Source organism: Geotrypetes seraphini, chromosome 8, assembly GCF_902459505.1.
Source record: "Geotrypetes seraphini chromosome 8, aGeoSer1.1, whole genome shotgun sequence".
NCBI lineage: Eukaryota > Metazoa > Chordata > Amphibia > Gymnophiona > Dermophiidae > Geotrypetes > Geotrypetes seraphini.
The window spans coordinates 136,210,487-136,227,145 of record NC_047091.1 but is presented as its reverse complement, the minus strand read 5'-3'; the positions used below and the strand labels follow the sequence as shown (position 1 = coordinate 136,227,145).

Here is a 16,659-nt window from a genome sequence, read left to right as displayed (position 1 = left end):
TCAGGTGCAGGAGAGCCTAGACAGCATCCCCAGGAAAATATGCATAAAGTTAACATGCTAAGAATAACTATTTTGCTCCTTTTCGTGCCAGGATGGCCAAGAAGGATAAGAGTAGACATCCATTTGAAAATGATCCAAGCAGTTTTCCATTCCCATCTAAACATTCCCTTAGAAACATCTCCTCACAATCTTGGCAAAAGCACACACACTGGATGATGACCTTATCTACTTTCAGTTACCAATAAAGGAACATCATTATAATTTAACATAGCTATATTACTTTGAAAGTTTTCATAAGAGAGAATTATGTATATTAATCAGCTGAAAAAGCAATTGTAAATACTAGCCAGCATGAAACCCATGTTATGAGAAGAGACATAAGCATGTGTTGGCCTAGCAGAGGACAGAAAACTACAGACATATGCCTCATAGGGCAGGTAAGTCAGTTGTAATTAAATAGTAATTTCTAGTCAGAAAGGTTCTTTATCAGAGGCTATTTGAGTGCCCTACAGATCAGCTATAATTTTAAACCATAAACACCTAAGGAAGCAGGCAACAGTGACAGCACTCATTCTCCCCAGTGAAGTACCCCTCATACTACCAATGTTCAACTATCTACCCTCAGATTGTGTCACTTAGGCAATATCAGTATCATTCAAAGGCACAGAGATCCAAAGACTGCATCTGAGCATAGTAAGAGTATGTGTGCCAGTAAGAACAGGCACATATTTTATACAAGCATGGATGGCAATTCTATGCCTGCTCTGCTTCATCTCTGCCTCAGGAATGTGTACATCAAATAATAGCAGGCTTCTGGGTGCCTACTTTCTACATGGGTATACCACTGAGCAATTTATTTTTTAAAGCCTACCTGAACTGCCCCCTGCATGCCTAGTTATATGTAATAGAAAATCCTGTAATCAGGTTACACTCAAGAACCCTTCTCCTACAAAGGCTGCATGATCAGTGATTCTACAGTCCATTCTCTCAGGGGAATGGAAGATGGGGAGAGGGTCACTACTTCCCAGGGCCTAGTTCAGACACATGCTGCCCAGCTAAAGAAATCTGTCTTTCATTTAGTCTCCAGAAAAAGACATGACATTTCAGCCAAAAGAAACAAATCATTCCATGGGCAGGGCTCTCTAGTAACTGCAGGGGAAGAAACATATTTATTGATATAGAAATATAGCATAAGAGGGTACCAAGCAGCATGCTTAAGTTGGACATTCACTTAGTACCCCTCACCTGTCTTTTACAGATTGCCAGGAGACCTTTGAGTGCAATAAAGAAACTGAACAACATACTAGAAAATAAAGGGCGCCTAGAACCTGTTGCCAGAGACACATTCACTACTCTTAGCTGAATGGAGAATGGCAACAAGTAACTTCGTTTTCTATAACGCATTTCATCCAATGTGCTTTATAAAGTATCTCACACCTGGACCAGATGGTTTACCAGCATCGTTTTACCTGGAACTACATAAATGAATTTATGAAGATTGGGAAGAGCCAGGATATGTTCTATACCTTAACTGGGCCACAACTCCACCCTAGAAAAAATGTTGACATGAAGTAATATAGCCAAAGAGAGCAGGATATCCTTAGCCAACAGACCAGCCCCAAACTAGACTCTGTGCTGTCATTTACTAGAACACTTCCACTAGCCACAAGTCATGTAATTTCAACAAAGTCTACTGGTTAGAGAATGGTATCCTTTCCAGAGATATGAGACTTTTACCTTAATTTAGATTTCAAATAAAGTAAATGAATAATAGAAACTATTTGCCGTTGTAAGTGATCAGTAGTCTCACTGTAAGATCATCACTAAGGGGTCCTTTTATCAAGATGCGGTAGGAGATTTACGCGCGGAATACCACACGTTAAACCGCCTGCTGCGTTAGTCGCTAACACCTCCATTGACGAGGTGTTAGTTTTTTGGCTTGCCGCGGGGGTTAGTGCGTGATGAAATGTCCGACGCGCTAACCCTGCTAGTGCACTTTGATAAAAGGAGCCCTAAATGATGGTTTATGGATGCTTCACTGCTTTGTCTGAAGTGATTCGTGGAGCCTGGGACATTCAGAAGAAGAAGCAAGTCACATTCCATGTCCTTTCCTGAGAAGATTTAGCTTCTAAAGACTCCCATGATAAGACTATTCTGCTTTACGGATTTGTAAATAAAAAACCTAAAACTGGTCTTAGGGATATTTGGAGCATTGAGATTAAGTATCAAATTTCTGTGTCTCAATGGCCACAAATTTGGTCTTGGAGGATGAGATGTACAGTGTCTGCATCTATGAGACAAACTTGGTTTTTTCTTTTACATAGAGCATTTTGGACCCCAGTTAGATTACAAAAGTTAGATAGCTCTAAGTCTAACAGATGCTGGTATTGTCATCTCGAAGCAGGGACTCTAGATCATTTATTATTCTATTGCCCATTTATCTTGACCTTTTGGAAATCAATATGGGACCAAATAAATTGTTTATTGGAAAATCTTGTGGCATTATTTTATGATACAGTTCTATTTGGTATGTCAATGAGAGCAAAGAGCCAAATTTCATCTTAAATAACAGGCTTTTATTGATTATGACAGGGGTCGCCATACAACATATCACAAGTAATTGGAAAAATTGGAGTAGACTCAATTACAGTTTTTGGTGGAATTCGCTAAGTCACATCTATAAAATGGAAAGAACAATAGCTATACAAAAAGGGAATTATAATAAATGTAAAGAGATCTGGGGGCCATTGACAAATTACTGTAATGAATAGATACCATTTTTCTATTATAAGTACATTGCAAATGAGGGGGTGGGAGGGGGGAGTTCTGAATTTTTATTAACTGTTTAGTTTAAAAGGAAAGAAAATTTTATAGGATTTATGTGAATGTATAGGATATGGTAGGGATGGGAGGGAGGGATTAAATATAATTTATTATTAATGTTTAATATGATGGAAATTCAAGTGTTGTATTCAATTTCAAATGTCATTTATTGATACACTTGTTGTAAGTTGGAAAAATGAATAAAGATTTTTTTTTTTTTTTAGAGACTATTCTGCTTCTAAAAAATATATGCAGAGTCTCACCCTGTTCTTACAATGGAAGCAATTCCTGTTATAATATTTCTCTTGATCTATGAGTGCTTTAAAATAGTGCTTCTATATAAAAGACAACCACTTTGTAGAACTGGCTCAGATGTTTATCCTTTTTACTATGTGAAGAACTTCCTCAATCAAATATGTATACAGTATAATATGTCACAATGATAAATTTCTTATCTTAATTCATAATATTTTTTCTCTCTCCAATAACTCCTCATATAAATTCTTAAAGACATAAATAATCAGGTATATCGTAGCTAGCCTCCTCACTGATCAGTCCTCCACTGTCAACCATAATTATTTTATTTTTATAATTAATTTTATTTTACTTCTTAGAGAAAATCACTTATCATTATATGCAAAGCTGATTTGGGCTATATATGAGACAATTGACACCATCTACAGTAAGTATTTCTTCACCGAAAGGGTGGTTGATCGTTGGAATGATCTTCCACTTCAGGTAGTAGAGGCCAACAACATGCTCAATTTTAAGAATAAATGGGATAAACATGTGGGTTCACTTAGAGGAAGTACTTAGGGGGGTGGGTTATTCGAGTGGGCAGACGGCCCTTTTCTGCCATCATACTCTATGTTTCTATATTTTTTTTTCATTTGAGCAGTCATATGTTACTGAATGGTAAAGTACAGAAATGCACCAGTGACTTTTATTTAAGTGGAAAAACAGAGGACAAATGTAGACAAAAGGAAAGGCCTTCTATCAATTCCTAGTAGAAAACAGTATGACACTGGGGAGGGAATGGTCTTGAAACTTAAGGTATGCTTGTCTCCCAAGGACTCAAAAACATACAAGTACTGCAGTCATACAACTCCAGTGCTGAGTCAGAAAGACACACGGGACCCAATTATATAAATGGCACCTAACTTGTAGACATCACTCCACGTAGTTGTCAATCAATCACTAGGCATCCTTTATAGCAGTGTTTGTCAACTCAGTCCTGGAGTACCCCCTTGTCAGTCAGGTTTTCAGGATATCCACAATGAATATGCATGAAAGACATTTGCATACACTGCCTCCATTATATGCAAATGTCCCTCATGCATATTCATTGTGGATAACCTGAAAATCTGACTGGCAAGGGGGTACTCCAGGACTGAGTTGAGAAACACAGCTTTATAGAATCATGCCTAGTGGCACCTACGTGCACTTAAGCATTGCTAGGCAACCTCATGGTAGGCGCCGGTATATTAGGCCAGGTATTTTTTTGGGCCTAATTTACCGGTACCTAATTATAACACCTAGAGACTCCTAAATCAATTATGCCTATTTTCCACTTCTAACCTTATCTATTTTTCAAGTAGGCATTGCTATCTGTCATGCCAATATCTGTACACAACCAAAATTGACAATTAAAATAATGATTGCAAATTGGTTTTTAATAGCAGGGTCAATTACCACACCAGTTAAACCAATTACAAACAATTTACTGTATTTCCCCGAAAATAAGAGTGTCATATTCATTTGGGGCCCCAAAAAGGTACTAGGTCTTATTTTCAGGTAGGGCTTATTTTTTTCATGTACATGATCATCTCTCCCTTCCTCTCCTTCACCCCAATTCTTCCTCTTTGCTTTCACTTACAGGTGCAATATCTTTCCTCCCTTCTCACCCATCCCCTTGTCTTCCCTCTGCAGCATCTTTCTATCCCTCCATTCCCCTGTGCAGCAGAACCCTTGCCCAGATTCCATCCCTCCCTCCCATCCGATACGTGGAATACATCTTGTCTGGGCTTCCACGATGGTATTTTTAAATAACATCCACACTTGGTTTACAATCCTAACCTTTGCAACCGATCCATTTAGCTTCTTTTTAACCATTTTCCTCATTTTATCAGAGTCGCCTTTTCGAAAATTAAACGCCCCTACAGTAGATTTCTTTTGCAGCGTTACTCCCGGTATCAGCTCAAATTTGATCATATAATCCCAGCGGACCCAACACAGTTAACCCCTGCACGCACCAATATGGCGATTCTAAGGCCAGGGCAGATCACACTGTTACTGTTGAAGCCAAGTACCTTGGGGGAGAGAGAATTTGCACAATGAGTGGGATTAAAGCAGAGAGAGAGAGTAAGAGAGAGAGAAGCCAGAGAAGTAACTTCATGGTGAAAATTAACAGAAATCACAAAGTCCAGTCTAACAGCTAATGGGTGGAGAGAATTATAGAACTGACTGAGCTAAAAAAGCTTGGCGCTGCACGTAAAAGACAGGGCTCCCATGCCGAAGTGTGTAGTACCTGAAGATTGGAGGGTGAGCAATGTTATGCTGATTTTTAAAAAGGGCTCCAGGGGAGTTCTGGGAAATTACAGACCGGTAAGCCTCACTTCGGTGCCGGGCAAAATGGTAGAAACGATTATATAAAATAAAATTGTGTAACACGTAAACAAACATGATTTAATGAGACGGAATCAGCATGGGTTCAGCAGAAGGAGATCTTGTCTCACAAGCCGAGGGAGATCTTGCTTGACTTCTTTGAAGGTGGATAATGGTGAGCTGGTTGATATAGTGTATCTAGGTTTTCAGAAAGCTTTTGATAAAGTTCCTCATGAGAGGCTCCTGAGAAAAGTAAAGTATCATGGGATAGGTGGCAAAGTTAAGTTGGGGATTAGGAATTGGTTATCGGATAGAAAACATAGTATAGGGTTAAATGGTCATTTTTCTCAATGGAGAAGAGTAAACAGTAGAGTGCCACAGGGGTCTGTACTGGGACCAGTGCTATTTAACTTATTTATAAATGATCTGGAAATTGGAACGAGTGAGGTGATTAAATTTGCAGATGACACTACACTGTTCAAAGTTGTTAAAACACATGTGGATTGTGAAAAATTGCAGGCAGACCTTAAGAAATTAGAAGACTGGGCATCCAAATGGCAGATGAAATTTAATGTGGCCTGTGAACAGCGGCCCACACGCAGTAGGCTCTCTCTGGCTGTCCTGTGAGCGAAGTTAGGAAGAAATCCGACAGGGTTCTATAAAACTCCAATCTGAGGCCTTCTCTGAGAATGTCCAGGACCCATTGGTCTGATGTCACCCACAGCCACTCTGGCAGGTAGGCAGAAAGTCTCCCCCCCCCCCCCGACCTGAGGAAGAGGCGCCAGAGGCCTGGCATCAGAACTGCTTTTTAGAGGGGGGCAGGAGGACGTTTGTTGGAAGAATGCTGTCGGGCCGGACCACCAAAACAAGGTCTGGACGAGGCTCCAAATCTTTGGCTCGCAGCGAGGGGTTCGGCATACTGGTGAGGGCACTGGTAAGGATGAAAATTCGGCCGTCTCAAGCCCCGGGCAGAGTAAGGCTTAGAATACAGGAGGACCTTTGGCTTATGATCCTGTACACTGGCCATGAGGTCATCCAGACCCTGGCTAAACAAAAGTTACCCTTTAAAAGGCAATCTGCTCAGCTTGGCTTTGGAAGCAGAATCTCCGGACCATTGATGAATCCAAAGAATGTGTCTGGCTGACACTGAATAAGCTCCCAGCTTAGCAAAGACCTTCATCATGTCATAGAGGGCATCCGTGAGGTAATTCACCCCTGAGACCAGAAAAACTATGTCCCGGATGTTGTTTGAGCTTGAAGTGACATGCGCTGACGACAAAGAAAGTGGTATCCCGCACCCCTGCCGCCACGGAATTGAAAAGGCGCTTGAGGACGAAGTTCACTCGCCTGTCCTGAACATCCTTCAGGACTACCCCACCATCAGAATGCAGGGAAGTGCACTTAGTCACCTGCGCCACAGCCGAAACAACTTTCGGCGGACTTAGACATTTGGTAAACTCCTGAACCATGGGATAAAATTGCACCATGGCCCTAGTGCATTTGAGGGAACCATCCAGGGACTCCCAGATTTCTGAAAGAATCCTAGCTAAAGCCGGATTGTCCAGAAATGAAGCAGACAGCGGTCGCTGATCACTCATAATGGAGCATTCCGTCTGTTCTTGGAGGTTGAGTTCAGATTCAACTCTCTGAGCGACTCAGAAATAATATCCGCCAGGTGGCTAACTTGAATAGCCTGTGCACTGCCGGGTCCTCCCCAAGATCGTGTGATCCACTCTTGACAGGATCACGAAGATCTGACAGATTAGCCACATTGACTGATGCTGCCGAGGAAACCTGTGACAGCAAAGGGACAGAGACCGAGGCAGAAGCGATGGCTGGGACAGCCCGTCTGCTCTCTGGGGTCCTAGAGACAGAACATAGAGACAAGCTGAAATCCAGAGGATGGGAAGCCCCCATCTGCTGAGTTGGATTCCGAATAGAAGGACCAAGCATGGCCTTTTTAACCAGAAATGCCCGATATATCATATTCACAAATTCCAGGGGGGGGAATCACAAGCGGCAAGGGCTGCCTTGCGCACATTGTTTTAGAGTGCTTAGAGGATTTATGAGACTTTTCCCCGGAGCTGCTAAGTGCCTTCCGCACCCTTTTTAGGGGCCCCGGACTTGCCATTCGTGTCTCCGGTAGAAGTAGAGGTAAGGGGAGCCTCTCCGGAGGAGAGAAGCACTGAATCCACGTACACTTCGCCCTCCTCATGGGCCGTAGTGCATGTAATACACAGCTGTGAATCCGTCAGCCATCTGACGCAATTAAGGCATGAATTCATGCCATCCTGTCTTGAGAAGGCCATCTGAGAAGTTTGGAGCGAAAACGGAGCTCCTAAGTCCAAAAAGTATACTTTTGAAAGTTTTAATGGAAATCCAAGATGGCCACCGCGAGTGCCGATTTTGGTCTAAAACGGCACAGGAAAAATACAGGCAACCCAGGAAAACAGCAATTTTGCAATTTTACAGGTGGGGTGAGGTAGGACATGCAGGGAAAACACCCAAAAACCCCTTTTTAGGACCCCCCAAAATCATCAAACCAGCATGCACACAGATACTCACAGTGGCATGTACTGCAATAGAAAGTAATGGCAGGCAAGGTGAACACAGAGCATGCAAGGAGCTGAGAAAACTGGATTTCAGGTCTTCTGACCGCCTCACCTTCCCTGTCACCTCAATCAGTGACTACCAGGACCTCTCAGTATAATCAGGGAAGATACGCAGTCCGGTCCTGATTCCGGGCGCACCTTCACAGAACCGTGCAGCCTACGCTCTACCCCTTATCAGACGAACCCAGGGTGAGTTAGCTCCCAAACCTGGAGCCCTGATCTGACCTGCAGGGGATTTACTGCAGCAGCAGGGAACCCCCAAGAAGCAGACAATTTGAGAAAAGTCTGTAATCACCCGCCGAAGGATGTCCCCGCAGGGTGAATCCGCAGCACTAGGGCCAAGTCCCATGCCAAATATCAAATTAAGATACTAGAATTTAGGAAAATAAAACACGAGCAGAAAAGATGAGCCCTTATAGCAAGGTCTGTAGGGAACGAAACTGAGATTCCAGGGGAGTGTCAAGGAGATGATCACAGAAGGAGGGGTAAAACAATGGTTTTGAGTTCCCTACAGATCAGGGCTGGAAAGGATTGACAACCTTACCGTGCAGACTCCAGAGTAATTGTACAAGAATGTGTATTAACAGAAAGAAGATTATCCAGGTAAGAACTTAAATCTTCCCTTCTGTTACATAAACATAGCAAGTCTGTTCGATAGGGCGACATACCAAAGCAGTGTCGGACGTCTAGGGTGGGACAGATGAGCTTGCCCACAAAACTGAAGACTCAAAAGTGGCATCCTCCTGAGCCGCCACTTCTACTATGTAAATTCTTGTAAAGTTATGAAGAGTAGACCAAGTAGCTGCTCTTCAAATCTCTTCAAGAGGAACTGCCCAGGTCTCTGACCACAAAGACACCACAATTCTAGTCACATGAGCTTTAAGAAAAATTGGTGGTTGTTTACCACAGCCAAACGTACGTATGTTGACAAAACTGCCATGCAAATCCAACTGGCAATAGATGCCTCAGAAGCTGGTCTGACTTGCCTTTACTGACTGGTTAGAACAAAAAGATGATCGGAAAGGCAAAAGTCACTGGTTCTTTCCAGAGAGTGGAGTAAAAAAAACTCTGTCCAGACTCTAATCTCTTATCCTGCTTAGCTGAATCCATAGAATGAAAAGCGGTAAATGAACTTTAATGTGCAAAGCTGAAACAACCTTCGGTAGAAAGGAAGGTACCAAGAATTTTCTCGCCGAGACAACTGCCACCAGACAGACCATCTTTACTTTGAGATCCAGAATGGATGCCTCTTGAAGATGCTCTTACAGAGCTTTATGGAGGCCTTCATAACAATGTTAAGATTCCACAATGGAATAAGCTGACGTATCGGAGGGCATAACCTGAGAGCTCCCTTTAAAAATCTGGTCATGTCTGGATGAGATGACAGCAATATGTTTACTCAAGCTCAAAAGCAGGAGAAACTGCCACCTGTACCTTGAGAAATGCTACTGCCAGGCTCTTTTCTAATCCAGCCTGGAGAAATGATAGACCACAGGAATTGGAGCTTTGGAAGGTTCTATATGATCCTTGGTGCACCAGAGTTGAAAGGTTTTCTAGGGCTTAGCATAGACTGTGACAGTCACAGACTTCTTAGCTGAAGTAAAAATGACTACTCCCGAATATCCTTTTTGTGTTAAGATTGCGTGTTAAAGAACCAAGCTACAAAACCAAAATGATCTGGGTTCTCCATGGGCACTGGCTCCTGACCGAGGAGACCCATATGAACTGCAAACTTGATGCTTCTGTCCTGTTGAAAACATACTAGATCCACGTACCATGGTCGGTGAGGTCAATCTGAGGCTACTAGAACCACTAGTCCCAGGTGAGTCGCAATGCAGCAAATGGCTCGGCCCACCATGGGCCACAGTTGAACCAACACATCCAAACCTGCACTTCCAGGCTTGGCCTTGCGGCTGTAGAATTGCTCCATTCAAGGTGGTCATACAGGTTAAAAAAGCAATAGTGAAAGCTAAAAGGATGCTAGAGTGCGTAGGGAGAAGTATAGCCAGTAAGAATAAAGGAGGTACTGATGCCCCTGTATAAGACTCTGGTGAGACATCATTTAGAATAGTATGTACAATTCTAGAGACCACACCTTCAAAAATATATAAACAAAATGGAGTTGGTCCAGAGGAAGACTTCTAAAATGGTTGGTGGTCTTCGTCATAAGGCGTATGGGGGGGACACAAAGATTTAAATAGGTATACTTTGGAGGAAAGGCATGTTAGTCCTTGTTCAATTTTGTTATGTTTTTAATCTGTAATATTGTATCCTTGTTTTTATAATGTACATCGCTTTGAAGTATTATTAGTGATATTATCAAATTTTAAATAAACCTGAAACCTGATATAATAGAGATGTTTAAATACCTATGTATAACATTCACTTAGTTATAGCAACACATTCAAAAACTTAAAATAAAATAATGATGAAATTGGATGAAGTAAAACTGCAATATTAAATAGGAAAAAAGTATAAGGAATACGTTTAGTTAGTAAATAGAGGAGAGGTGGCAACAGGGACCAATGAGGATTACAACCATCCTGAGTTATGCTACCTGGGTAGTAATCTGATGTTCCCTATGCCTCCTGCAGTTGAATGTGTTGTGATAACTAAGTGAATGTTATTATTAGTTTGAATGAGTGGACAGAAGCCAGAACGCCAATTTTAAATACCTATGTGGCATAAATAGGCATGAGGCCGGTCTCGTTCAACTGAAAGGAAACTCTGGGGTGAGAGGGCACATCATCAAGACCCTTACTGGAAGTGCCCAGTCTCCTCTCCAGATCCACAACAATGCTGACTAAATCTAATCTTCTCCTTTCAAGTCCAAGAGCTGAAAAAGCAGCAGTGGGAGTTCCTTGATTACAGGGATCAGCTGTACAAATTCCAGCATCGCCAGGACTGGCTGCCTCTCACCTCTGCACACACTTCCAGGTCATGGCACTAAACTCACAAGCCTTGATGATACATCAACTTTCTCCTCAGCTATAGACTATTTGGATTCTCGCCCAGAAATAGCTAAGAAGAAAAAAAAAAAAAAAAAAAAAAAAAATTTTTAAATTGAATCAGGTTGGGCAGACTGGATGGACCATTCGGGTCTTTATCTGCCGTCATCTACTATGTTACTATGTTACTATGAAGGCCTCTAGAGTAGGTTGAAATTCTTAGAAGATTCCAAACTTCTCTCTAATCTAAGCCAAAGCACGTGGAAAGCCAATGAGTTAAACAGGAAAAAGAAAATAAGAGTTTACTACAGAACATCTATCTGAGATGCTATCTTAATCTCAGTTCTAAATGAATAGATGAAGGTTAAGTGACTTGCTCAAGTACACAGGAAGTGGAAACAGATTCTGAACTCTAAGTAGTAAATTAATAGCATTACTATAGTTCTTTTTTTAACTTTTCTGGCACGTGCCTTCAGCTGAAGGGGATCATGTTGAATTCCTGCTGGAAGCTAGCATCCCACCATTCTCTCCACATCCTTCTTTCCAGAATGAAATGGTTTCATGTATTTTCAAAATTAAAATATGCAAGCCAGGACAAAAATAACTATGTCAAGAGATTTATGGTTTTCCTCTGGTCAGAGAAGGAGAAAGGCCAGTGTTTCAGGGTGAGCCATCCACTTTGTATGTTCCCACGATACTTTCAGGCTTTGTTGAAAAATACCTTTGATACCAAACATTACAAAGAAGGCAGCTAGTCTTCTTCATCAGAGCCAAGAAAAATACATTTAGGTCAGGCTGATTAGCTTGCTATTGAGCAGGGGATAGAAGGGGTAACATGCACTGCTCCTTAAGCGAGTTCCCTGGCTGCAGAAGTTATACAAAGTTGCTCAGTGAAGACTGTACTTTTAATGCATGAAAGGGTGAGGGGCTGACACTGCTAACCCTCCAAAACAATGAAAGAAAAATGCTATCAGCCTGATCAGATTGCATGCTTTTGCTGAAGTCAATATATACCGCAAATAGAGAAAAAAATAAGATGAAAAAAAGGTTTTCCTCTGCATTTTCAAGTTAATCACTGGCTTCAGGTTAAAGGCACCACTAATTAGGCAAAAATTCTTGATGTTTCATTTTGTGTACTAAAGCAAAGATTTACTTATTTAACATGCTGCATGTCTAGAAAACATCTCAATGGCTGCAATCATACTCTTAAGTACAAAAGACAGACAAAATACAGGTATAAACCCTAAAATACTTTACACACATCCATCAGTTCCACAGTCTTATACAACTAATCATAGAGTAACCCCTACCCCCCTACCCCCGCACATGTTAAACATAAAACATGTGTTTTTAACACTCTTTGAAACTGCAAATAAATTGGCTTGATTCTTTGTTATTTCCTAGAATTTTCTTCTAAAATTGATAGTGCCGATATAGAAGTTTCTGATAAAATGACTTTTCCCTCATCAAAATAAATGAGACTTATTTTAAGCAGGAGAGTTCTGAGGAATCTCTAAAAGATAAGCACCTTAGTAAGATTCTTAATCTGCCACCTCAATCCCACTGACAGTCAATGTGCATCCATTAAATAAGGTGGAAATTACAGGATGGTGGCAGAATAGGACATGGGCTTGAGCACTCTCCTTGTTTTATTTTAACATTTTTAAACTTTTGTTTCATTTTCCTTTTCTCAGTTTTCTTTGTCTTATTGGCTGTTTTGGAAGTGATACAGACTTATCCATCTGTTACTCTTTCTCTTGTTTCCGCTGGCTGTAATATCTTTTTAGATATTGGCCGTTACAGAACATCAGAATGACAGCATTCTGGTCTAGTTATAACTAACTAAAGCTGAAAAGACACCTACCCCTCCTTTTCCCTGGAAGGCTGCCATTGAGGGACCCTTGGATGATAATGGTGTATATCTGTCGCTGCACCTGGGGGTGTTTTCTTTGCCGATTTGGTTGCTTTCTATGGCTCATGATGACTCTTGTAGAGTGCAGATGGTTTGATGTGGTGACGACTTTGCAACATTCAGGAACAGTTGAAATGAGATGCTGAGGAGATTGTGACGGAGGTAGCGAGTTCCAATGTGAGACTTTTTGTCAGCGATGGCAGCTTCGTACAGCTATTTTGGAGGAGGTTTACAACAGAGTAGTTGTGAGGAGGTGGCCGATTTTCCCAGCGCTGAGGAATGGAGGTGGAGGAGCGGCATTGTTGGAGCAGGTCAAGACTGGCCCAGCCTGCTTGGACAGGTGGAAGTGGAGGCAGCTAGAAATTGGGAAAAAAATGGGAGAGACTGGGGCTGTACTTTGTTCTTCTACTGTTCCCTAAGATTTAGAAACCCAATTTGGATATGTTCAAGCCTATCTCCCTCACCTGCCTGACCTGCCCCCTTTCCTCATCCCACTTGCACATCTTGGACCTTGAGTCACAACCATCTTCTAGTCTGTCTGATCCATCTGGCTCTGTCTCTCGGGTCCTTCGGTGTTGTGGGTTTCTATTTTTTGTGCATTATTTACAATGAGGACCCTTATTATTTTCCATCTTTAAACTTCTCATTTTGGAATATTTCATTCAGTTGATGATTGTTCTACCTTTTGACAAATTTGGAAGTATGTATTGAACTTTGAATCCTCATGTTTGCTCTACTGTGTATATTCTCTTGTAATCCACCAAGAACGAATACAGGATGTCCGGGGCGGTACTTGGAGAGACCTCCCAGGAAAGGGACTTGGGAGTTCTGATCGACAAGTCGATGAAGCCGTCCACGCAATGTGCGGCGGCAGCAAAAAGGGCAAACAGAATGCTAGGAATGATAAAGAAGGGGATCATGAATAGATCAGAGAATGTTTATCATGCTGTTGTACCAGGCCATGGTGCACACTCACCTGGAGTACTGCGTCCAGCACTGGTCGCTGTACATGAAGAAGGACACGGTTCTACTCGAAAGGGTCCAGAAAAGAGTGACTAAGATGGTTAAGGGGTTGGAGGAGCTGCCGTACAACGAAAGATTAGAGAAACTGGGCCTCTTCTCCCTTGAACAGAGGAGATTGAGAGGGGACATGATAGAAACATTCAAGGTACTGAAGGGGATAGACTTAGTAGATAAGGACAGGTTGTTTGCCCTCTCCAAGGTAGGGAGAACAAGAGGGCACTCTCTAAAGTTGAAAGGGGATAGATTCCGTACAAACAGAAGGAAGTTCTTCTTCACTCAGAGAGTGGTAGAAAGCTGGAACGCTCTTCCGGAGGTTGTTATAGGGGAAAACGCCCTCCAGAGATTCAAGACAAAGTTAGACAAGTTCCTGCTGAACAAGAACGTGTGCTGTTAGGGCTAGTCTCAGTTAGGGTGCTGGTCTTTGACCAGAGGGCCACCGCGTGAGCGGACTGCTGGGCATGATGGACTACTGGTCTGACCCAGCAGCGGCAATTCTTATGTTCTTATGATTGTGTGATATATATGTGTAAAAAAATAAATAAATATATTCTTCTCCCTGCATCTAGCCAAAATCTAGATGTCTACATTTTGGACAACTGATGAATGATTTCACTAAAAACAGGAACATGCCATGTGGAAAGAGAAGGAAATAGCTGTGTTCAAAACACACAGTGTACACAGTATCTTTCATCATATGCGCTTCCTGTTATATGGCTGGGATCCTTCATACCTTTAAGTCTCTATTGTCCAAAATTTAACTGCAAAACCCATGGCAAGAGAGAACTAAAAAAATTCTGCTCTTCTGTCTCCTATTTCCAAGAGTCTCTCCATTTTGGTGGTGGCAGGTCTTTGTACTACCCTCCTCTAGAATTATGGATCTGCACAATTGAGCGGGAAGACAATTAAGCAATGCATCACAGCAGTTTTCTAATGCTTCTCTTGTTAGTATTACATGAATACAAACAATACAGGAGGAGAGGGAGAAAGCTGCCACAGTGCAGGTCTCTGAACTAGGAAATCGAATGACAGCGCAGCTACTGCTACTAGGCACAGGCAAAGCCTGCCTTAAACTACCCATTTATAAAATTATTCAGAAAAATCATCATTTAGTAGGGCTGGTGCTCCTCCCTTTCAATGGGAAAGACTTGCCTTTATTTTTAGGAGTGTATTTATGCATTCTGCATTTACTGAATGGTTTCCCTGCTCCTTGCTACAATTCGATATAAAGGAAGTTTTCATTCAAAAATTATATATCCAACATTCTTATAAATGTGGCAAGGATATTTTATTTTTATGATAGCAAGTTTATTCTACTCACCTTTGAGCTACAAATAGAATTTTCAAACATGATTTTGCTTTAGGAATCTTTTTCAAGTGATACCATTGGAAAATGACCAAATATTTATATATGTAGTGTGCAGCACACAGTATCACCTTGTTATTCTGCATCACCATTTTTACCCATGGAGCACAGCACCATCTTCTGGTGATTGACCTTTTCTGCATATTTATTTATGTATTTATATACCACCTATCAAGGTTATCTAAACTGTTTACAATCAGGAACTCAAGCATTTTCCTTATCTGTCCTAGTAGGCTCACAATCTATCTATCTAACGTACCTGGAGCAATGGAGGATTGAGGGAGTTAGCCAGGGTCACAAGGAGCAGCGCAGGATTTGAACCCACAACCTCAGGGTGCTGAGGTTGTAGCTCTAACCACTAGGCCACTCTTTACTACCTCTCATGACATTCCTCAGCAAGTTACAACAATAATGTTTAATTCCATGAGGATATGTGAATGAAGTTAAAAAAAAAAAATCCATCCTTACTTCAGCTTCCTTCTGCTGTAGGATCCTATCCTTGTCTACCACTTCTTCTTCTACAGGCCTGCAGACAAAGGGGAGAACATCATTAGGTCTTGGAAAGGCTGGAAGAAACATTTTATGAGACAGTCATACATTATATATTCTCAGACAAAAACATTGGCCACAGAGGTTGACCTAAACCATTCCCAAAATGGTGGCCACAACCTCACACAGCAGTCTTAAGAGACTGTCCCAACTGCCATTTTGAACACAAAACCACCAAGATAGAAAGAATGTGGGATGCTCCTGCCCCAAAGAAGCTAACAGATCATCAGGGCCTTTAGAAGGCAGGCTCAGGGAGGGCCTACAGGGAGGAAGAGGGTGAGAGAAGCTAGTGGGCACTAGAGTCAGAGGGGGGGGGGCCTTGGTCTTGAGATAGCAGGGGCAGGACTACGTTTTTGGTTCTAGCCTAAAATACCTCTAATTGACCAGAAAAGAAAAAAGGCATTCATTCTACTTAGTACATGTCAAGGAGCATTCAGGTTGTTAGCGCAGTGAACTAAGAACCAGAGAAACCATGGTTCAAATCACAGAAACAAAATGAAGCAAATATAAGTCACATGGCCTATCCAGTATGCCCTTTTCTGAGAGAGTTGAAGGGATTGTAGAGATCCTTCAAGATTTTACACAGTACTCCAATTGAGATCTCAACAGAGACTTACCCAAAGGCATTATATCACCTCCTTTTCCGTTCTGGCTTTTACCATTATTTTTTCTACATGTTTAGAAAAGTGAAAGCAAAAACCAGAAGGATGCTTGTGTGCATATTGAGAAGAATGGTCAGCAGGAAAAAGGAGGCAATACTGTCTCTGCATAGGTCTCTGGTAGGACCTCATTTGGAATACTGTATATAATTCAGGAGATTGCATC

At 41.7% G+C, this 16,659-nt stretch overlaps 1 protein-coding gene across 2 annotated transcripts in view; it reads right to left on the bottom strand.

Moving 5' to 3' along the window:
* The window catches only part of LOC117365401 (septin-2A), a 117,536-nt gene that overhangs the window by 13,835 nt on the left and 87,042 nt on the right, over positions 1-16,659 (bottom strand). For both annotated transcript variants that reach the window (XM_033955800.1, XM_033955801.1), the window contains exon 11: positions 15,754-15,811. In XM_033955800.1, coding sequence (XP_033811691.1) covers positions 15,754-15,811 — 58 coding nt within the window. The remainder of the gene's footprint in view (positions 1-15,753; positions 15,812-16,659) is intronic.